At 38.6% G+C, this 24207-nt stretch overlaps 1 protein-coding gene across 14 annotated transcripts in view; it reads right to left on the bottom strand.

Moving 5' to 3' along the window:
- The window catches only part of BEGAIN (brain enriched guanylate kinase associated), a 157099-nt gene that overhangs the window by 48766 nt on the left and 84126 nt on the right, over nucleotides 1-24207 (bottom strand). For 6 of the 14 annotated variants that reach the window (XM_064423354.1, XM_064423353.1, XM_064423360.1 and 3 more), the window contains 4 exons: nucleotides 23320-23409; nucleotides 9581-9742; nucleotides 7966-8022; nucleotides 3370-3436 (listed from right to left, as the gene is read on the bottom strand). The exons of 1 other annotated variant lie outside the window; for it this stretch is intronic. In XM_064423354.1, the coding sequence (XP_064279424.1) occupies nucleotides 3370-3436; nucleotides 7966-8022; nucleotides 9581-9742; nucleotides 23320-23409 (376 nt within the window). The remainder of the gene's footprint in view (nucleotides 1-3369; nucleotides 3437-7965; nucleotides 8023-9580; nucleotides 9743-23319; nucleotides 23410-24207) is intronic. 7 more of the 14 variants (XM_064423358.1, XM_064423361.1, XM_064423352.1 and 4 more) reach the window with 3 other exon arrangements.

Here is a 24207-nt window from a genome sequence, read left to right as displayed (position 1 = left end):
GACTTTGGTGTGTAATATTGTGAAAGTTCTGCGGTAAAATTCAGCTGTAAATTTTGTACAGTTTTATTGTAAAAATGTAAGAGTTTTCATCATGACAGATCATAAATTGCTTAATGCACTGTGTGCAGAGGGCTGGTGCTGGCTTTGCAGAGGTGGGAAACAGAGCTGATACCATCCAGCAGTCTGTCTGTCAAACTTTGTAAAAGAGGCATATTTTAGGGTGTTTCTGGATAATAAGGTCTCCTGAGATATTTGCAGCTGGATTTCTGTGATCATGTTTTCAAGAACATTCAAAATGCAGATGGAGGAGGAGAAATGGGTGCAATTTTCATTAGCAGTAGGGTTTATTAAGCAGCTATTATTAGGCACCAGTTCTTCCCAAAAGAGGATACTGTTAAAAATCTGGCTTATGGCATTAAAGGTAAAACTACAGAACTAAATGCAACCAAAAGCCTTAAAACTTCAAAAGCTTTTAAAAATACATTGCTTAATTCTAGAGAGGATCATATGGAGAATACAGCTGGATTGAGCTCTTATAAAGGATTTCTTGTGGTTGGGATGACTTGCATAATCTACTTGTAATTGCTGTTTGTGAGCAGCAAGACCATGTAAGAGCATGCTCCAAAAGCTCAAACAAGTGTAAATGAAAGTGAAGATTACTGATGACAACTGGAACTAAATATCATAAAAATTTTTTTGATTGAAGAGCGCTGTGATGGAATCGCAGTAAAAAATGTGAGGACTCTGCTTAGTCTTTTCCCACATCTTAATGGATAAAAGAGTTATTAAGATTAATTATTTAGGCAGACAGCCTGTATATTCCACTTCTTAACCATTTCTTACAAGACTAAAGAAATCTTCTCCAGATGAAGAGACTTACTGTAGAAAGAACAGAAGTTTTATGAGGAATTCCAGCAGAATTTTAATGCTATGCCACATTCCTCTACTGTTCCATGTGTTTAGTCTTGTCCAGTTTAGTACAGCAAGCTCTACCCTGATTTCAGGGTTACATTTTTTAGCACTTAGCAAAGTCAGACACTATGGCTCATATTTTATATTTATACTTCAAGTTCTGATGTGACAGAGGTTTCAACTGGATACCATTTGCTGTGATCAGATGTGTGCTTTCAAATATTTTTAAATATTTTATAGGTTAGCACCCAAAAGGAAGAAGAGACTAGAAGAAAATTAACTGCTGCATCAGCTTCTTTTCTGTGACTGCTGATGAATTAATGATTATTGCTTTACATCTCATACCAATAGCAGGCATGAAAGGCTTTAACATTCAGGATACCAAAAATGCTAGAAAGGGGAGGTCCCAGTGGAGTCCTAGATAAGTTGCAATGAGCAGGAACCAGTCACTGGGAGAGGTGGAATTGTGAGTTCCCTGTTAGGGCAGGGACTAACTCAACTCCTGGAAACATCCCATGTTATCTGCAGGCAAGGGGAGCAAGGGACCACTGCCTGGGGGTCTTGCTTTTCCTACTTGCTGAATTTGAGCCCACCCTATAGTAAAAACGTGTGTGTGTGTGTGTCTGTGTGTATTCACATGTGTGAATGCAGAGGGATGGGACAGGGGAGAGAGAAAGTAAACACATGGCTTATAGATGTGGATTTGTATAAGGGTAGAGAAATCAAAAGTGTTAGATTTTAGAATGACAAACTAAACAAAACAATAAATACACACAGCTTTCCTCCTAAGGAGGTAAGGGAGAGAAAAGTATCCAAGAGCCCAGTCCACCATAAGCTGTTGATCAACCAGACCAGCTGTTATTTAATTTGTCTCTGAAGTATTGAGGGCTCTTGGAATGCCCTGAAAATCAAAAGGTTTGAGTTATCTAAATCAGATATGGTACTTTCTTCCTCATCTTTTTCCTTTTAATGGAGTTTCTATTTGACATTTGTTTTGGTTTGTTTTGTGTCTTCAGTTTCAATATTTCAGAAAGCAAAGCAGTCTGGAGTTAAGTGGTGTACAGAGCCTGATTGATCTTCTTCAAGCCTCTAAAGCTATCTTCAATGACTGTCATATTAGTGGGATAAAGAAAGGCACAGTGCTCCACAGGACTGGTTTTCAGTTTTTCTGTGCTGTGCTCTGAAATAATTTCTCAAGGATTTAACCGGATGCTGAAACAGTAGTTTAAAAATTCTTTGCTTTGATCTGAAATACCTGATAAAAACACATGGATTTTCTGGAGTCCTTCTTTGGGTGTTTGCATTATTTTTATTTCATTTACCAGCCTGAATGACTCTATTTATTTTTTGTGGTGCATAGGTAATAAATGTTGGGCTGCAGATGAAGACAAAATCCTGAAGTGATTTAGGCAAAAAGAAAAAGCAATGAAGGAAGAGTGCAGAAAAAAAGCAATAACCTGAGACCAAATGTTATTTATGCTTTTACAATGTTTAAACACGTACTTATGAACAAATGTCAGCTACAGCCCAGCTGTAATTTTGCCCTGTTAGCCAGTTACAAAAGTTCAGTCCCCTATTCATTGTTAGCTATTGAAATAGGATTCTGAGATAAGAACAATGACATTTTCAAATATTTGTTTATTAGCAAGGGCTGGTGCCTCTCCTGTATGCTATAGTCTGTGCTTAATCAAAATCCACAATAAATTGTTCCTCCCCATCCATGCAATTTCTGCCTGAGATCTTTGGAAGTTCCAAATTGTCATTCTTTCCTCTCTAAACATTAAACTCACACTCCTTTGTAGTTTTACCCCTAACAGTGAGCACGGTGTCCCAACATTATCAGCAATGAGCCAGGGCCCCAATGGCTTTGCCATTTCTTTTTGACATCTTCAAGCTGCTTTGCACCAGTGGTGCTGTGTTCTGGAATGTGCAGCCCACAAAGGCTGCAGTATTTTCCTCACTTGGTTATTAATTGGCCTGTGACAGTGACATTGACATTGTGGTGGCAGACACATGCAGATTGGAAATTAGTATACTGAGCTTGATAGTTATGAAGGAATTTAAAAGTCAAGCCACCCAAACTCTATTAAATCACTTAATAAAAGCTGAGTGGAAATAGCTAAGAAGCATGAGAAAACCTTGGATTACCTTATTTAAATTTGACACTTAATGAAAACATAAATATTTAGATCCCATGAAGTTATTAACTAAATTAACCAAAATTATTTTAAAGATACAATTTGCTCAGCTAGATCATCAGTCTAGGCAATCTCTATTTAAATTGGTGGAGCTATATCATTGTACACAGCTTGAGCTCTTCATCATGATATCTTTTCTAAGCATAACTGCTTTTAGAGCTTGAGGGTGTTTTTGTGACAACTACATACATGTTTTTCCAGTGACTTAAGAACCACAAAACCACGTTAAATATATTTAAAAACACTTATGATAACTTACCATTCTGTAAAGTTTATCCTCCAGATCCTGATTAATTCTTTGTAAGGCTAGGTAATTGTTTTGTATCCTAAAACAAAGATGATATCATGTAACTGAATGCATTGTTTTTCATGTTGTTTTTTTTTACCTGTATTTTCACATCAGTACAAAACCTTGGCTTGCACTACTCAAATTCTATTTGCTTATCACTCCTGTTACCAGTCAGTGGTTGCCTTTGAAATGCAATTACCACCTGCTTCCTAAGCAAACTTCCAAACTTGTCATATTTTCTTACTATATTTAGCAGCACATTCCAGCAGGAAGTGAAGATATGTTGGTCGTTCTGCACTTGTGTGCAGACACAAGCTACAGCCTAGGAATTTGCACAAGGTAATTACAGTTTTAGATCAGGCTCAAGAATAGTATGTAAGAGAGGAAGCTTGAGCTCTAGGCTGAGGCAGCACAAAAAAAGATTTATTGTGAAATTGCAGCAGAATCCTAATGACTGTAGCAACATGTGGGCATCAACATGTGACTTAGAAGAGAATATTTCTTCTTTCAACAGAAGTTCAAAAAGTTGCCTGCTTTTTCCAGGAAGTATATTTAGATAGCTTAGCTGAGAAAAGATGGGTATTTATTTTTATCAGCACTTAGGGATTGAATGAACTCACAAAATGAGGCTTCCCTACTTATTCCAGAGCAACACACAAAGAAAAGTTTCAGCCTGCACATCTTTAGATGGTAACCTTGGTATTGTAATGAACAAGCTGCACAGCCTGTGGGAAAACCATTGGAATTTTGGTAGTAGCTGTAGGTTTATCTCCACAGAAGCTAAGGAGGATAGTTCATTAGTACCCATCACCTCAGCATGATGTATAACAAAGGCAAAGCAAATGTTAGAAGCTCAGCTGTGAAAACTTTGTCTGAATAAATCTATATGGCTGTACTGATCAATAGGTCAAAGTATTTTCAGCAATGAGGAGATTTTAGGAAATGTGCAAGTGTTTTCATTGTAAGAGTGAACTCAGATGTAATCCACATTTATACAGCAAAACACATTTCCTCTCAGAAATGTGGACCTGGGTGTAGTTTCTGTAGTTATCAGGATGGGACTGGGATTAAAGAAGTCTCTTTGTTTATCATTTGGTTAGGAGTGGCTGCTGAAAGTGGAATGATCTGTTTTCCAAACATGCCATAGCTGCAAATCAAAAGGTCCAGCCCACCCCTTCTTGGCAATGTGATGCTTATCTCGGCTTCTGTTGCCATGGAGATTTTCTTTCCAGTTAAATGATAAGAATTCTCCATTCAGGGCAGACCAGTGGCTTGCAGTGCCCCTCTTAAGGGATGCTGAGCTCTGGCTGGGTCTCCCAGCATTGCAATAACATCTGCTGACAGACCTGGGAGGGGATGTCTGTGCCAAGGACATCTGCTCTGTGGATATGAATAATGACATGCCCATGGGTGAACCTCCTCAGGGCACCAGGGGTCAGCCCAAAATCAGGGCAGCCATTCCAATATGCACTGGGGGAAGTCTCAATGTGGCCAGCTTTTACAGAGACCTCCTTTCTGTGAGGAGGATCTGTGCTAAATAGTGTTTGCTAAGGTGGTGACCCAAATGGGCTGAAAATCTCTGAGACTTGCACTGTGAGACTTGGTCAACACTCACCAATTCTCATAGTGCTATTGTGTTTGTGTCCAGGTGACTTAAAGGATTGACTGAAGTTTGCATTTCTCTGCATTGTCCATGCTCCTCATAGCATTTGCCACTAAGCCTCTCTACAGACATTGATTTGTGTAGCTCCAGGTTTACTTGGGATTTTCCCAGCCATTTAGATGTCAACACTACAGAGACGAGTTTCAGGGTACTCTGTACCCATCTTTTTGTGGTACAGAAGAAAGTAGAGATGATCTTGATACAAGGAGGGTTAAAATAACTTTGCCTGCAGCTACTCAGCACAAATATTTTGTTTTGCTGTAAGGATGCATGCCATGACTCGGGAAGAAAGGATTTAGAGTAAAAGAAAAATAGTGCCTTCTGGCTGAGCCTAGAAGTGCCCCAGCATCTTCTCTGTCATGGTTTATAGTTTTTATCTAGTAAAGCAAAATAGAACAGGTTAAACTTTCTTTGCACCCAGGCAGTTTGTGGTTCAAGTGGAGGTGGTGTAAAAACTGATTTAAACATTAGCACCTGCAATGCCCTAAAAGTTTTCATGGGTTCAAAAGCACTTGCATAACTTCCTGAAAGTAAAAGGGAGAAAAAATTTGGTTTAGGGTTTTTCTAGCCCCAGTACCCCTGCACCACAGGCTGTTCTGCAGTGGTTGCTGATGTGGACAGCTCAAGGGAGACCCTGAAGGTTCCCTTTTCATAACTTTGAGACCACAAATAAAACCAGAAGTAATTGCTGCTTGGATAGCAGACTTATCATGGTAACAATGGGTTTGTTCCTCAGCTTCTGTTTTCACTTTTGCTCTTGATATGGATGATTGAAATGTTAATTATCATTAATTATTTTTCAATGATAACACTTCCATGCCATAGATGGTTGTAGAGGGTTTTGCAGGAGATTATCACAATCTGCTTCTCGCTTTGTAGCTTCTTTTGCCTTTACCATCCAATTTTTGCCTGTTGCATGTTTAGGTGAAAGTAGCCCATAAACTCTAGTTCTCTAACACATTCATTTTGCACTGAGAAAATGACTACCTCCCAGTACAATCAAATCAAATCTAAAAAAAATCCACAGTAAGTAGGAAGCTTCAAAAAGTGTTTCTATTGAGAACGGTATGCAAAAGTGGTCAAAATAAGCACAAACACATACACATGTACACAAGAACATACACATGCACGTATATGTATAAACCCCAAACTGGAAATTCACTGTGCCAAAAGAAGTGTCAGCAAATGTAGGTGGCAAGGAGACAAATGGACCCAGAAATACATGGAAGAAAGTGTTTAAGGGATAAAAGAGGAACAGAGTCAGATCAATCTTTAGGCAAAACTGTAAAATAAAGAGAAGGGGAAATAAAAAGTAGGGAAAATTATTCAAATTTGAAAATGACCTGATGAGCAAATGGTAACTTAACCTTGTTTGCAGAAAAAATACACCCAGATAGGCTGAACACTGTGAAGTATGAAATATTTTAACCTTGTAAATCTGGCTTTGAAAATAAAATGAAGGGTAGGCTTCACTATGCTTCAAAATTGCTAGAAGGATAAACTCATGTGCATTGATAACCTATTTTCATGTGCTCATGTATTTTTGTGTCGTTCATGTCACTAGAAGATACTCATGTGACTTCAGGTGCATATATGTGCATGCATTAAACAAAGGTTTAGATTCTTGACCAAATAAGAGGCTAATGAAAAATATTCTGATCATATTGAAGATGTCAGGTGTCTGTGCTCTAACCTAACAACGCACTCCTCCCTGAGGCTGCAGATCACCACTGAAGAGGGAGACTGCAAAAGCCTCTATTTCTCTGCTTCCACTCAATCTCAAGCCCTCTTAAGGCCAATAAATACATCAAAAGTAAAACTTAGTCTTGAGCTGACTTTCTTTAAAGAAGAGAATTTCTTCTTGAGTGTAGTTAGCTTTGAAAAGTGACTCTTGAAAGAGTAGCCTGTTAAAAAAAAATTTCTCTCTCTGTTATCACAGGTTATACCAACATTCTTATGAAAACAATAGTTTTTCCTCCAGGATTCTTGTTCAGAACACCCCTTCAGTCTGTGAAATGTCTTGCTTTTGGTGAAATAATTATATGTGTGGGCTAATCTCAGTGCTAAATATATGCTTTTATGAGTTTACTTCTCATGTCTTAAAATAACTCCACTTTATGTTAAAAGGTAGAACGGGGACCTCATCAAGTTGTTACCCAGGGCAAGGCCTCAAGGAAGAAACCCAAAGTGAACTTTGGAGTCCAGATGTGGTTCCAAGTTTGGATTTTGAAATTTTTTAGATTTTAACTTATAAAAGCTGTGCTGACCATGTCAGATAAAGGGACCACTGCAAGGAATATGAAATCCCCTCTCTTTTCAGTCACTTTTCAAAGCTGAACTTATGCTTTACAGTTCTAATTTTCAAATCTAGCTAGCACTGTTCTCCCACTGAGAAAAAAGAAAGAGGCCATCTCTGAATGCTTGTAGAGAGGTTGAAAACTTGACCATTGAGCCACATAGGTGACCTCCTCTCCTGAGTAAAATTGGGGAAGCCTAGCAACAGCACAGGCAATTCTGGGTAAATTAAGACAAAGACTTTCAGAAAGGATTACAAAAGGATAGTCATTCAGCCTCTTGGAAGAAAATATTGCACTTTACAGAAACGGAAATTTAATAACAGAAATGTTCTCCAGTGTACAAGTGGGATCTTGTTTCACAGGGCCTATTCATCTATGGGAGGATGAATTTCTCTCCCTGTGCAGTGAATAAAGGAAGAGACACATAATTGAAACTAATTCTACTTCTATGTTTTTCTCACATTGATTTTCCTCTGTGACATGTTGCTGACAAGCTTTTGGATGACAAGTTTTTTTCAGACATTATCCTTCTCCAGGCTGACAAATCTAGATGTTCAACTTGCAGGATGCCTTGCTATTCTCAATAGAAACATTTTTAAAGCTCACCTCGTAAAATATTTTTGGCTTCCATTATGATATGTCTTCAGGGGAGTAATCACCTGCCTGAAACATAATTTTTAATATAAGTTTTCTTCATAATATGGTACAATGTTCCATTAGAATATTGGAAAGTCTGTTCTGCTAACGTGGTGCTCTGGTGTGAGTGCTAGACTTGGCTTTGAGTTTCAAAGGGTGCTTAACTCACTGGTGCCCAGTGCAGCTGATAAGAGGCTTTCTACTGACCAGGAAGCCCATCTGTTTTAACAGAGGTGGGATGGACAGCCCCTCTGCTGCTTTATGGCAGCTGCCCAAATTGATGCTTCAAGAGAAAAGAGCACCAGTGTCCCCTGCCCTGAAATATATCGAAGCAAAACTACGTCAAGAATGAAGTTACTTTCAGTGGCTCTGCTCTAGGTGCAAAAAACAGGAAAAATATATTGACAAGAAAAATATATGGAGAACCTCCAGACTGCTCTGGATAGATATGTGTAGATTTCAAAATCACCATGACATCTCTATATTTTAGTCTCATTTTGAGAAGCACCCCTAGTTAGAGAAGCATTTAAGTTATAAGACCACACTAGGCTGTTTCCTAATTTGAGATCTTACAGACTCACTCTGTTTAAAATTTGCATTAAATGCTTTGGTTGACTCAGTTTATTGGTGTTTTCTGTCATTGTTTTGGTTTTTGCCTTCCACAAGGAATGAAAAACATTTCTTTGGGTATTGCCCTGGAATGATTTATTTTGAATTTCATTTTGAGTCATCCAATGAATTAATCAAATAGTTCCATTAAGATATCAGTCTAAGAAAGGCTCACAAGACATGCAAATACATTCCTGTATAAGTGGATAATTCTAGTTTCAGAAGTTTTGAGAACAAATGCAAAAGTGGATATTAAGAATCATGATAAATTTTAGGCTAAGTCTACAGACCATTTTAATCAGTGCCAGAAATGTCAGGAGCACAAGCTTAACATAATTTATCACTAACATTAACTGGGTTCCCCATTTGCAACAGCACTGTACCGCAGCTACAACAGTTTTAAATAATAACTTTTCAGCATCATTCCATTCTGCTTGGAAAAAGTAAATTATTTGCTGTACTATAATGCAAAATGCCTGAATGTTTTTTCAATTGAACATAGTCTCAGCTTTGAGTAATGGAGAGCCAAATTCTATTCTCTTGTATCAGCACAATGAAGTCTAAACAAAGAAAATGTGCAAAGTCATTGAATAAAAGATTTATCTATATATAGAGTATAAATAATATATGTATATATATGTAGTGGGTTTATAACATTTGTATGTGTAATGCCATCTGGCACTACCCCACATGTACATTTATACATAAATAATTTTATATTTGCACATATATAGGTGTATTTCTAGTTGCATATTTGCTTTTAGTACAGAGACATCTTGCATATCACATGTAAATAACTTTATGTGGCCTTCAGGTAAATGAAATCTATATATTAAATACAAAACGCAATGTGTAATCAATAAATAATTAATCATGCATGTTTGCAACTGTGTTTGCTTTTACTTATATCCACCTTTTATACAGTCACTCTTAAAATTCTAACAACTCTATTTATTTCAAAAAGTTCATTACTAACCTTCTCAGCTTTTCAGTTACTTTTTCAAGTTCTTCCTGAGCACGTCTCAATTCTATTTCAAGATACTGACGTGTAGAGTCAAACTCTGTTTCAAGCATTTCCAGCTTATGGGTAGTGTACGATAGGCGCTTTCGTAATTCCCCCTTCTGTTCTTGCAAAGTACTAGAAAAACAAAGACCACAGCTGTAGAATTTAGCTGCTCTCAGAAAGCTTTTCATGATCCACTCTTTGACCAGTTCCCTAGAGTATAGCTTGGCCTCAAGCCAGAAAAGTGTGCTTCATTTGTTTACTGCACTTTGAAAATCTTCTGATTCAGACAGCTGACTATCTTCCATCTTTCCTTTCTGGTGCTTTTATTGCTACTATCTCATTAGCCAGAATGGAATATGTTGCGAAAGAATCTTCATTAAAATACAAAACACAGATTAGAGTTTGGTTTCACACAAGACCTTCCATTTGGAATTATCTTACCATACTATGACTGAAAGAGCAAGTCTCTGTAGAGCAGCAACAATAAATTATGCAAAAATATTTCCTTGCCTAAAATCCAAATTAAAATTCTGTGGAGGAAGAAATTTTTGTCACAGTTGATTCCTTTTTTGAGACCTTATTTTTCAGCATTTCATCTGGAGAATGGTAAGTAATAATATCACAATTTTGAGGTTGTAGATCTTTCCCTTTCCCCCCTATTTATTTGGGAGCCAGGGCTTTCCAGACTCAGGTGTAATCCCTAATTTTTCACAGTTCTTTCAGCACTTATGCCCTGATTGTAAACTGTCTTTCTTACACAAAACAAAGCAGGAGACTCAGGAGAGGCACTTGGCATATGCCTTCTTATCTGCACAATGGAGTTTTTTGTATCTTTGGCTATTTAGCTTGCAAGCTCTTCAGTCTTCCAGCATGTTTGCCAGTTGAACAGCAGGATGGGATTCCTGCCAGAGCTGGGATCTCTGGAGATGTCTGGAACTTGGTTCATACACTGCAACCTCACTGTGGAGCTGATCTCTTAGCTCCAAGGGGGACCTCTGAGGCACTGTGGAACTGGGGTCTGCCAGCACCCAGACACAAAGTGCTACCACGGGATGCATTGTGAATTGCCTTGCTTTGTTTTTTTTTTTTTTTTTTTTTTAATCATATGGTAAAAATAGTTCTTCATAAATTAATGGTAAATCTTGATTCCCTTTGATGTCAAGTGAGTGCTGCCATCAGCTGCAGTAGAATAATGTTTTGGGTCTTTAATTAGACAAGAGAGTTGGGAACAACATGTCAGTCTTCAAGGAACACTTATCTGAGCTGTCTACAGCGTGACTGGCTGCTCCTCTCCAAGCTGTGATAGGAGCTCAGTAAGCTAATGCAAAAGCCTCACAAGTGCTGCTTGCTTGATCCATGCAGCTTTGAGCTAGGAAACAGCCCAATGTTTTGCCAACACGGCGCTCTATTTCAGTTGCACATATTGCGTGGTTGCAGTTATACTTAGATTACCACTTGTGGTTATATTCTCTTAAAATAATATACTCTAATTCAGACATTTAATGCAACTGCTTAATGCATCCACTTAATATAACCATTTAATTTTTGTATTTCACTTGGTGAATTAAACTCCAGAGTTATCTAGGGAGCTGAGAACCCATGCTGCTCATTTCTACATGTCCTCATTGATGATGTTACCCCATCATACCACCTTTCACTTGTCTGCTTCTGGCCTGTTCCTGCTACTTCTCTGCTCATCTTGGGAAGCAAGAGTGGTCAGTTTCCCTTCCAGTAGCCTGGAAACTCAGATTTTCTTCTGTAAAGTGGCAGTTACAGTCAAAACTGTTTAGAATGAAAAGAGATATGATCTCAAGTCTTCTGTTGGTCTAAAAATCTAACTGCTAAGATTTTTATGAAAAACAGACTGTAGGTCCTCCAGCCATGATTTTTGATAAAAATGCCCAGGCTGAGGCTGCTGGACAAGTGCAGTTAATGTAAGGTAAGTCAGATCAGGGAAGGTTAGAGCATTGTGCTGCACTGGGAAGCTTTGGACATAGGGGGCACAGCCTTTATGAGGAAGAGGAGCTATTGGGATACAAATATAATGGCAATGTCAGGAATGTTTAAGTTAGTAATAACTGGAGATTGCTTAGCAAAAGTGGAAAAAGGGGGAAGTGAATCACCTCCAATAACTTTGTTTTCTGCTTCCTCATGTAGGTACTTCTTGCTTTGGGTCTCAGTTGTGAGAAGATTAATCAGGAGCAAAACCCCTGACTCCTCAAATGAAGTTGCTTCTGCATAGATCAGTGTGCCTAGACCTGTCTATGTGGGGAAATTTTGGGCTAAAAATCTGAGTTCTGTGTAAAGGTTGATCCTGAAGTGGAAGACAGTGCTGGTCTGGATTGCCAAAATGTGCTTTTAGATTCAGATCTGGACAGTTTGGTAGGTTTTGGCAGGCTGAAGCTTATGCTAGAAGGATAAACTTCCAGCTCACTTTCTTCCCTTGAAGTTCACTTTGAAGTATTTGCATTCATGAATTCTTAGCTTTCAGAATGAGATTATTCAACCCATTAAAATCAAGACTATTCTTGTGAGGTTTACTGAAACAGTCTATATACATGGACTCTTCCACATGATGTTTTGGGTAGTGAACCACAGGTATAACTTGTTCAAAAAAGAAAAAGCTCCACTGATTAAAGCATAACTCAGGCAGCTTCAAAGGTGAAAGTTATTCTCAACCAGCAAACCATAATTCTGAATAGATCTACTAATTTCTACCCATGCTGGAAAGATGGGGTGACATTTTTAAACTCTCTCAAACCTAGGAAAATCCCTCCTCACTGTGTATTTTGAGTCAACTGATACATGTTAAAACAGCTGATTGTTTTTAAGAGGATATATAATTTTTAGATAGGAAATAATCCCTGATTTATGATGGGATTATTTAGGATACAATAGTAGATGCATAACAGTGAGTCCTTATTAAAATACAAGTTATTAGATGGAAAGATAAGAATTTTAGAAGGAAAGAAATTACGTTCTGACACATAATATGCTGAGTGAACATGTAATATGACACGTGAATACGTCGAGTGGCAAAAAACTTACAGCCACTTTTATGGAAGAAGAAAAACGAAAGAAAAAGAGAAAAGACCCCAGCTGGGAAAGTGTTAAACCATCTGCTTTAATAACCATCTTGAGTCAAGCAAGTTCTGGAAAGATAGCTAACTTTAAGCAATGGCACAATGAAACTTACCCTCGTGAATGGCACGATGGGGAAATTTTCTGAAATCTTAGATTGTAACCATTGAATGGGTACTAATAGCTGTAACACTAAGAGCAGATTTCCCAGGATTCCCAAGATGGCTTTGATTTCTGCATGATTTGATACATAACCAGTTTGAGGTAAACCCTGTTGTTTTCTCTTGATTTTGGTTCTATATGAACAAGTGTTTAAGAAGCAAAGGCAAAGCAATGAGTAAAACAGCAGAAAGAATAAGAGGATGTAATGTATCAAATGCTGCATCTCTAATAACAGGATGAGAGTTTCAATTTTTGTTTTGTACTAATCTAAGGTACTTCATGTGATTTTTCTTTGTTTGTTTTGTTTTGTTCTTGGTTTTTTTTCCATATCTCATGAAACAGATACTCTTTCTCTGGAAACCTTCCCCTTACCATTATCTTCCAGTGTTATCACATAAAGACAAGCTTGGATTCTCATTCCTTATGCTATGTTGTGTTTTTTGTTCTAGAAATCAGAGGTTTTTGTGAGGAGGGCTTCATGTTGTTCTGTACCATTGTAAATTTGATAGTGGTAATTTAATCAGCGTTAAAAGAGGGAAAGATAAAAAGTCAAAACATGGAGTCAAAACAAAGTCAACCATTTTCTCTCGTCTTCAATCCAACCAACGAACCCTTAAATTAGATGCATTTTGTTTCTGCTTTTCATATACCAGTTAATTAGAAAAGTTCATTGCACAATTTTTTGATGCTGCTAAATCACTATATTTTGATTAATAATTTATGTCCATGGGGATAGTTGATCCCCATGGTTCTTTAGTTTTATATACATGTAAAACTAAGAAAATAATGGAAATGGAAAAAAGTACAGCCAGGAGAAAGGACAGGACTTATTTGCAAACAAAAAGTATTCTGGTAGTGCTATGTTTTAGCAATCTGGTAGTGCTATGTCTTAGAAAACACAAATCCTCTATTCCATGGAGTTCCTGAAACTCTGACAGCTTCAAGGAGTATGGAATTACAGGGCAGGCTCAAAGGTCCTATAGATTATTCCACCTTTAGCATAAGGGGTTGCCTATTTCTTTTAATAATCTCTAATGTTCTGCTCCTGTGACAATTAGTGGTCTGCAAGTCATTACCCACTTTGCTTCATTAAAATATTTCTTTAACAACAAGGACAGTAAATACAATATTAAATTTTTAGACTGGTGAAAGAAAACCTCTCAAGGGGAGCTACTTTCAAGGTTAATAAAAACAGGTCTTTCAACTTTCCAAAGTATTATTTTCACTGATTAGCTTTGTTTACATTCATAAAAAGTAAAAAATAGATGAAACATATATTTGCACAGAAATTTGTGCCCACAAACATTATCTCAGCCTGCAGCTGTTGGTCAGGGTTAAACTGTAGTGCTGGCTGGAGAAGCTCCAAGTGAACACATTCCCACTGGATTTCAGACAAAGCTGAGATGCCACATGATAAGGGCCTATTCTGAGGAAGGTGTGCTGGCAAACAAGCAGTTTTTCATTGTACCTGTCTGATCTTCTGCCAGCTCATCTGCCTGGCAGATGGGCTGATGACAAAGGAGTGCTGGCATGCAAAGCTGGGGGTGCTCAGTTGCCTGGAGGCCAGATGGTTTCTAGAGCCTTCTACCTTCATGTGGCCCACAAAGAGGGGGCTCCCTGAACCTTCACTCCATAAGAGTTGATGTCTATGGGTCTGCCTCATCAGTGGAGCATTCCAGCAGCCCCACATCTCCATCTCACTGGCCAAACTGCTTCAGCAGCCCTTTCCACCTCTGCCTGCCACTCCAGGGCTCTGGCTTTAGATGGTTCTGCAACGTTCTTTAAAACCAGAGCAAACCCTTTTTTTCTGAACTAGGGAAATTCTCTCTGAATGAACTGATTACATTCCTTCCCACTGCTCCTGAAGTGAGTGAAAAAAAAAATAAATTGATTAATGATTTTAAGAGGGAAATTAGCAGTGAAAAGAATGAAACAAAGGCAAAATAGATGCCCATGCCATATATATACTGATAAACATCCATATCAAAGGTTCTCATTTCTGGCTAGTGAAACAGTCATTTTAATGCAGCTGTGAAATCCTAAGTAGAACTAATTGCATTTTGTGGTAAAAAGCCTGTCTTGCAAGAAAGAACGTGTAAGAAATAACCTGGACTGGGTTTTGGATCTCTGTTTTGCACATGGCTTTTATAAAGGTTATACCACTCAAGAGAGTCAAGGCAAGACTGAGCTTTCCTACTGCTGGTCAGCTCTGGCTCCTGTTCTTAGTCAAGAGCAGGCACCACCAGGATGAAATTAAAATCTGACCTATTTTAGAAGCCTGCTTTTGGAGTTGACGCAAATCTGGAAGTATCCATTTCCGTTGCTTACAAAGGGAATCTAGTCAAGTGTCTCAGACGCAGACAATCACATCTCGTCAGATAACTCCCCCTCTTCCTGACTCAGTCCTGTGTGTATGACATGAGGTAATAGTATTTCCTTTCTTGTTTGCTTAGATGGCGTGGGGGCCCACAAAAATGAACCACTAAATGCTTCTAAATTGTTTATCAGATCTGCTTCATGTCTGTGATGTGTCACATTCTAAATAAAAACCCACTTCATAGGATCAGGAGTTTGGGAGCAAATTTAAAATGTATTCTGAACAGAACTTCAAAAATAATGTTTTCTTCTTTTACCCTGTGGGGTTTTGTCTAGGGAAAGGTCAATAACAGTTAACCCTACAAGGTGTTTTCTGTGAAAGAATATAAAGATCAGGAGAGGGTCTCTGGGAAAGGCCAAGGGAGGACCTGTGCACCCCGTCATGCCATACCAACTTGGGCCACTGATGACAGACAGTCAGAAGGTTTGAGGCAGCTTTGTGAGCTTGCTTTCCTGGAAGCGCTTTCCCAACAGTGTGAGTCTTCTGTGGATCTCTGCAAAGAGATGGGCTATTTGGCTCAAGGAAAGCGGCCATGCACACACCCGGTTTTGTTTCCGACTTTTGGAGGCAGCTGATCATCACAGAGATGAATATCATCAGCCAGACAAGAGGCAAGGCTCTGGGAGTCACCTTCCTGACCTGTACCTCACACCCCAGGGAGCAGAAAGGTGGGAACAGAGATCTCTGGAGATGCTCACAGCTGGCAGAGATGCCAGCAGATCCTCAGTGCTGCTGTGTTACTATTCAATGGAGCAGGACTGCATTGACAGATTGATTTTCAAATTTCCTAAGAATTTTGGCTCCAGCAGCTCTTGATAGTCCATGTCTGGTAGTCTGGATTACCCAGGATTTTTCATTCCAGCAGATCTTTGCTGGACATGACTCTGGAATGGGTCTGCATGTTGCCCAAAGTAGGCATGCTGCAAGAAAGGCACCCAAACCCCAGCTCAGGAGGAATAGCTTTGAGATGGCAGTTGTGACATTGAATCTGACCCCTCAATAACGTTTTTTCAAGTTGTAGTTGTTGGGAAATGAAGTCAAAGCATTTTACAAGTGTTTTCTAGATTAATGAAAGATTTTTAATGAAGCAGTAATTGGATTTCTATGTTAATCAAGTTTTGATTATGTGTTACATGCTCAGGGTCACCGTTTCAAAAGGTTAATGCCAAAACTATCTTTCTTGTCTGCAGTTTTTTTGTCTAACCTTGCTCGTGCTTTGTCTGATTAGGAGGGGGATGGGATCAAATTACAAAGTCAAGATCCAGAGTCTGAGAATCCAACTACAGACTTGAAATTATAAATTTTATTGGGGAAAAAGATTACATGCTGCGGCTCAGACTCAGAGTCAAGCTCACAAATCCCAATTTTCTTGCACTCTTTATTCAGGAGTTTCATTTGTACTTAAAGAAATTTGCTTATGCAAATGTGTATCCAAGTTCTGCAATAGGCATTTTCCTAAAATGCCTAAATTCAGGCTCACACAGACTTTGTTCAGCTTACTGATTTTTTTTGTTTTTAATTTTTACCAAGGTCTGTCAGGATTTTTTCATTACAACAAATTTCTCCATTACTTTCAAAGAAATTACTTATATTTGAAACTTTGGAGTATGAACAGTTTGCCTGTCAAATTGCATTCAGATCTCTCTTTCCTGTAGCTACATATACAAACATATTTAGAAATATAGCTTTTGAAGGAGTTTTTTTTTGCAAGTATTAAACCATTTGAATTTTCTTTGCAGTACTTGCTTTCAAAATAAACAACCTGAAGCTGGGTTTGGATTATGAGAAGGAAGGCCTGTACATATGTTTCAGAACAAATGTGTGGGTGATCCAAATCTGGAGCTCAGATAGTTTCCAAATGACTGATGGACACACAAAACAAGTAACAGAGCCCTTTTCTTAGGTTTCAGGCATTCTGGCAGAATTCAAACCAGAGAAGAGGGACATTTATCAGAAAAATTAAAGAGAGTCATTTGAAAGGGAGGTGGGGAAAGGAAGAGATGTTTAGCAGTTGAAGTGCCAAGTGCTGTGGGATAGATCCTTAGCATGAAAACTTATTTGTGGCACCTGTAGAGTTCATTCAGCTGCGTTAAAACAGATACATCACTGGATATTGGAAGACGGCTTTTCTTTACTTTAGGCAGGAGTCACTCTTTCATAATTCACTAATTCATAAATTCACAACTAAAAATTCAAACCTGACAAGATATAGCATATGGTAAATGTGTCTAAACTGTACTTATTCATAAGAGGTAGAAAAGAGTAATCCCTCTTTAAAATAAAACTGCATTGTATAATGACCTGACAGTCTTTCACTGAAGAAGGGTGACTTCTGTAACAAATATCAGAAGCCCACAGACACATCTATCCAACAAGAGCATTCAGTATTAACTGTAATATGAGGTGATTAAGATACGAAAATTCAGTTACGTGTTGACATGCAAAAAACCCTTAGAGGACCATCTGTCAGCACTGAGTTGTCTTAAGTGAATGCCATTATTGTCAGTGAAACATGACAAGATTTTTAAAATGTACTCATAATAAAGACATACAAGTTTTCCTTTCTTTAAAGGTGCTATCCATAACCTAAGGCTCTGAATGGATTGAATAGAAATACCACAAATAAAATTACAGCTTTCGGAAGTGGACACTAAAGGTGTTTTGATTATTTTAAATGAAGTTTCTTCAGCAGACAACTTTCATTCCTCAAGTGTACTGAAAAATACCAAGGGCAAATGAAAATGAGCTATGAGAATCCAGACCTGTGACCAGGGATGTGTTAATGTGCAGAGCACTAAGCAAGGGTACAGAGCAGCTCATGGAGAAGGAAGAATGTGGACTTACAAACCAGGATGTGCACTGTCACTGCCTGGTGCAAGGGCTGAGCAGAGACTGGAGGGCTGAGCCAACTCTCTGAGGACTGATTTTATACTTCTGCTAACTTGGTTTGGAACTGGAATCTTCCAAATACATTTCTGTCTCCTATGAATAGGATGATCATTTTTGCTTATGAGACACTTCTGAGGTTGAATACCTGAGTATGTGAGAACAGCAAAACAGCAGGAGCCTTGTGCCCAAATTCAAAGGTGACTAAAGCAGAGGGAAAGAGTGGAAGCAGCAGAAGTTGTTACTATGACCTTTGCCTCCTTCCAAGTTGGCTCCTGGTGCCTCTGTTAGGCTCTCCTTGAAGTGGAAACTAATTGTTTTCAGCTCTGGCAGGTAAACTCCTAGTAGCAGTGGCTAAAATGCAAACCTTTAGGCTCAGTAAGTGATCCTACCAAAGTCTGAATAAGGCCTGTGTCTGTTCAATTTGTTTCTCTGTATTGCTAGAAAATGAAATGATGGAGAGCTGGAAAATATGGATCCAAGAGAAGAAAACCAGCATGGGATTCTAGAAGGAATACATGCTTTCTGGCTCATTCTCTAGAGGTAGGAAGGACATGTTTATTTTCCTACCATAATGAAGGACTCTGTTCATGTTCATGCCCTGCTTCTTATTTACTGCATTGTTCAAATGTTGCCTAGTGCTTGGAGCACATCTGAAATGAATCAGGTGGTTAAACTGTGAGAGAAGGAAGGAAACTTCTGCTGTGGCAAACTTAAGACAGCATTTGTGCAAGAGAGCAGAATAAGAATGACCCTGACCCTTCCTAGGGATTAAGGGATCTTCACTGCTTTCTATCCAGACTCTGCTCTTCCCATGAATCTGGAAGAAGGTTCACCCCTGTAAGAGCTGCTATTTCCTGGCTTCCCAGAGGCTGGTAAGTTTGCATAAAATGTTTGGGTAGCAGAAATCGTGAGTTGCAGTGTAAAGTTGCAGGGTTCGAAAGGGTAAGAAAACCAGCAGCAAAGGCTGACTGCAACAAATATGATGTAACACAGACCACTGGGTGGGGGGGTGCCTCAGACAGAAAGTTATTTGAAGTTGTTGAGCAGTTGCTGTCTGCTTTTTAATGTCTGTCAGAATCCTACCCGTCTGCATTGCATCTCACTGGGGAATCCAGACTACCGAGAGGTGATAAGAAAGGGGAAAAAAATAGTAAGGTATTGAAAAATTGAGGAAGCAAAATTAGAGGTAGACTTCAATTTGTGATTAGAAAGCTAAAGAGAGCTCTCCAGGTGATTAAGCAGGCTGCCTTCAGTTGCAGTAGCTCTCCTTACAGCTCTGAGTGGCCAGCTTCTAGATTGCTTTGGTTTGTAGTCACGGATAAGCACTCCCTCTGGAAATTACTGAGAGCAGCCTGCCACATCAGCTCACAAGCTTATAAAGTTATATTTTAATTGTGTTATTAAACCTTTCTCACTTTTGTTTTTGTCTGTTTATTTCCCCGATTCATCTGGATCAAGCTGTGCTGGAACAGAAGTGTGGCTCCTCCTGAATTGTGCAGTTTTCGTGTAATAGGAATGTAATGAGAATGGGTGAAGCCCACTGGCCAGAAGCAATCTGAAATTGATCTTAGTCTTTCTATTAAAGGACTGAGGTTGGATGTGTGGTAGGGGAATACTGGAGAAATGTGCTTTAGCAGTAGGGATAGAATTTTGTTCCTATTTTATTTGGTATAAAACATCCATAGGTTAACGGACAGAGGTTATAATCTCTGTTCTCATCTTATTTCCTTCCTTTCCCAATCCTTTTCTCTTTCTTCTGATTTGAAATTCATCTTTTTCTTGCTCAAGGGACTAATTTAGGTGTGTTGGCTTAACACTTCCATAAGAAAGGTTATGCTAAGCAGCTGAAAAAATCAAATATACTCTTCTGGCTCGTGAACCAGTCAGACAGAATTACTACTGGGACTGGAGATTCTATGGCTTTTTTCCTTTATGAGCAGTGTATATTACATTATTTGAGCAAATTACTGAATTCTCCTTTTAACTACATCTGTTACAGTTTTGTTCTGATCCTCTTTTGTGACAGAAGTCATGCAAGACAGAAGCTCCTGTTGTGTCTCTAACTTGAATCCATGGGTGCTTGCCTTTAAAACAGTGCCCATGCTTGCTGGATGGGGGAAATGCTGCTCCTGCCTGGAGTGAGAGGCAGCACTGCCCCTTCAGACACCTCCAGGGGTTATGGGTGCAGTCAGTTCTACTGCATCCTCTGCTCCCTAGCATCTGGTTCCCCTCACAGAGCCCCTGTATGACCTTGCTCAAGTGACCTGCCAGAGAGGTGAGCTCTGGGCACTTTTCTGGAGGGCTTTCTGGCAGTACAATAGATCATTGGTTTGTTAACACAAGCAAACAATTACATTAAATACATTAACAATTTGATTTAATAAATTGACTAAATAATGCTCCTAAGCCAGGGCACATCCAAATTCTCAGCTGTGCACATGTAATTCAGATCCTGAGGGAAACTATTACTACACATAGACTCATGTACAAGGTGTTGAACAGAAACAATGAGAGCTACTGGCTCGTACCTGAATGAACTTGATTTGCCTGAATATTTCAAGATATTTTTAGTTTTTCTACCATAACAAATGATCCTCAGCTCTTTGATCAACTTGATATTACAGCAAAAGAAAAGAAGGAAAAAAGAGAAAGGAGTTGCCATCTGTCATCTGTGGCTAATTATTTCAAGCCCTACCTTGTTTTATACACTGCAGCACACTATTTTGGGACTTGTTAACTGAGAAGTCTTCTACTCTGCAAGAGTATAAATGAGTTCACCTCTAGCAAGTTCCCCATGGCTCAGCATGTTGTGCCATCATTTCACACAACTTTCCTCCTAGCTGAATGTCATAATTTATTAGCTCAGTATTTTATCCTGCTCCCCTGGCTGCACTGGCTTTTCAGTGTAAGACTCTGGTTTGTCACTTTTTTTTTTTTTTGTGGCTGTACAGGAAAGGAGAGGGAACAGGACTGCATTCCTCCAAACTCTTGTTATCAGCCCTGCACCTTGACACTGGCTCTTGGGCAGTTTTTGGAGTGAGCCAGCAAATGAAAGATCTCTCTTCAGATTTGGACGGACCAAGTCGGGCAGCAGGTGTTCATGGAAAAGCTGCTCACACTATTCATGTGAAAAGCAATGCACAATGTGCTCCTTCAGAGGGGACCCAGGAGCCCTTTGACTCCACCTCCCCTGCAGATGCAGCCCCCCAAGGACCTGTACAGGGTGAGGAAGCAGGTTCACTACTCCAGACTCTCCCAAAAATTCCTGGGATGTGGATTACATAAACACAGGCCATCTTTTTTTTTTTTTTTTTTTTTTTCCTGACATGTTATATCTGAACAATTTCAACATTCTGGGTTAATCAAAATGTAGGTTTTTACTAGAAATTTCTTGCTGATACTGTTACTGCTTTCTCATTAGTTTTTAAAGGTTAAGGTGCATCAGGCTGGATAAAGTAGAACCTATCCTCATTTTGTAAATGCTGACACTTGTCATACTCACTATTTTTCATTTTACCAAATAAACGTTTGGGTTTTTTATTAGTTCCTTCAGCAAGGTGGTATTTTTCAATATAACTAGAAAGCAAGTTTCCAGATATTGTTTTACCGTCTAGATATGTTGAAACAGTGAGATTAAACCTGAGTTACTCACAGGAAAGAAACAAGCCAGCTTTCAGGAAATACAAAAATGTCTCTAAAAATTTTGGTCCTTGTGAGCTTTTCAGAAAGCACATAGGAAAATGAAAATTGTCTTTCAATGGCTATTTCCTTTTAATATTTTTATGAAATGGGTAAATAGGTTGAGCTAAAATCTTGGATTTGTGCATTTTAAGTTGTAGCACACTTGGAGATAAACTGTGGCATTGTCTTCTACAAAAGTAAGCTTTTTTATTTCATAGCTAACAACTAAAAGTAGACAATGGTGGTAGGAAAAAAAAGTATTTTTAGTGAACCCTACAGAAAGATGACTAAATATCATCCCAACTCAGAAATTCCATGTGGCCATCCATTTTAAAACAGAACGTAAGATCAAATTTAGTGATTACACAGTGAATTTCTTCTGATTTTAAAGGACTTCCAAATATTCAACCAAGTTGGAATTAGGATTAAACATTTTGTAAAAGAGTTTTATATGCCTGGATTATGTTTCACTTCATGGTCATCTCTTGATTTTAGCAAGAATAAGCAGCAGAGCAAAGCTATTTTTGCATCAAGATCTTCCAAACCCAGGTAAGAGTAGAGTGTACCTACAGAATCCCAGGGGTATGAAAAGCAAAAATTCAAACCACTTTTCCAAGATTTCTGGGGTTTTTTTTTGCTCCACAGAATGCAGACCATGTGAAAAAAAATCAAAAAGAATCTCACTTATGTCTTTCTTACACTATCAGCTCTCTTAAGATGAAATTTCTCACACATTATTTATCTTGTATTCAGAGAAAATCAATAGACTGAAGAAAACAATCTGAAGCCTAGTTTATCTTTATTTTTTTAACCTAATCACTTTTTTACTTTGAAATATATTACAATATTTCATATGTCATTGAAAGGTATAGGATTAGTGAATGACATTTCTTCTACATATCTGCCACTTGAAATAAAGTCAAGAAAAAAGAATAAACAGTGAATTCAGGAGAAAAGTAGAAGAGAATTTAAGCAAAATATGGCAAACTTAAACTTATACTACATGCTGCATAGAAATGTAAACCAGAATCAGTCATAAGTCCCCCAGACTTTCAGTGTTTTGTACCTATAGCATTGAAATATCCTTAGCTCAGGAGACTCAAGATTAATGTAAACCTGATAAAGGAAAGAAAATAGATATATATACATACCAGCAATTAAGAAAAGTGGGTGAGCTGCCCAGATAACTGTGGCACCAACAGTGAAATGTAATGCACCTGCATTGTCAAACTACTCCATCAGAAAAAGAGATTCACTGGTAGTAGGCAGCTGTGGATTTTGCAGCCTCTTAAGCAACTTTCAGGTTTTATGCATGTTAGTAACAATTATTACAGGCTTGGCTGAGGCAAGCATCTAGAGCACTCTAACAAACATATCTGCTGTTACTCCCTAGTCCAGAAAACACAGTGGAACTGAACAATGAGAGACCACGGACTAACATGAAGAAATGAAACATTTTTACGGACATCAGAAAGTTAGAAAGAAAGCATAACTTCACAAAACATCACTTATTAGTTACCTGTCCCAGAGAGTAGGTGAAGATTTTGCGAGCCTGCCCTGGAGAATTCTAGGTTGCCATAGGCAGGTTGGCACCCAGGAATTTCGTACCCTGTAGCATGAATAGAGGATAAACCATGGCTAGGTATGGCTCATAAGACATACGAGTGATAACCTAGCTAGATTTGCTTCGTATCAGAAGGCTATGGCATAATTTGGTACTAATTATTGTTCAGGATAACTTTAAAGCAGTACTAAAATTATAAAACAGAGTGATGCTACAGCACGCACATTTAGTAACTTTCTTGGCTGAATTTTGTAGGGCACAATAAGCATTTACAACTACCTTTTGATGGCTCTAAATGGGTGCTACTCCATTTATTTAGCTGCAGAAGCATTTGGTCTTAAGATTTGTGAATCAAGCCCTTATATTTTTTGCATTCTAAAAGCATCAGCTTAAACAAATTTATGCTTCATTGAAAGAGGGTCATCAAAATTTCTTCTGAGCACCATAGTGAGAACATGTTTAACAGTGTTAATTGAATCTGGGCTGAGGTTCAAGTCCTGTATACCAGGTTCTGTGCTCATCTACCAGCAGCAGAACAATAGCTGCAAAATGTTTGCTGGGAAAGAAAAGCACAAAGAAAAGCAATCTGAGCTAGCAATAGAAGCTATGAATAACACACAGCAAAAGCAGATCCTGAGCCCAGGAGAAGGACGAGGCAGGCAAATTAGCAATGAGAACTGTTGCCCAACATTAGCATCAGGCAATGCTGGTAAGATTCACAACAGTCTGTGCTGTCCTTAGTCAAGCAAATCCTCACTGAAGTCAAAGGTGGTTTTTCCTGAGTAAATTCTGAGTAAGGACTACATTTGGCCATGCAGAACACCTCATAGAGTATTGCTTTAT

Source organism: Passer domesticus, chromosome 6, assembly GCF_036417665.1.
Source record: "Passer domesticus isolate bPasDom1 chromosome 6, bPasDom1.hap1, whole genome shotgun sequence".
NCBI classification, from domain to species: domain Eukaryota; kingdom Metazoa; phylum Chordata; class Aves; order Passeriformes; family Passeridae; genus Passer; species Passer domesticus.
This window is presented reverse-complemented; position numbering and strand designations above follow the sequence as displayed.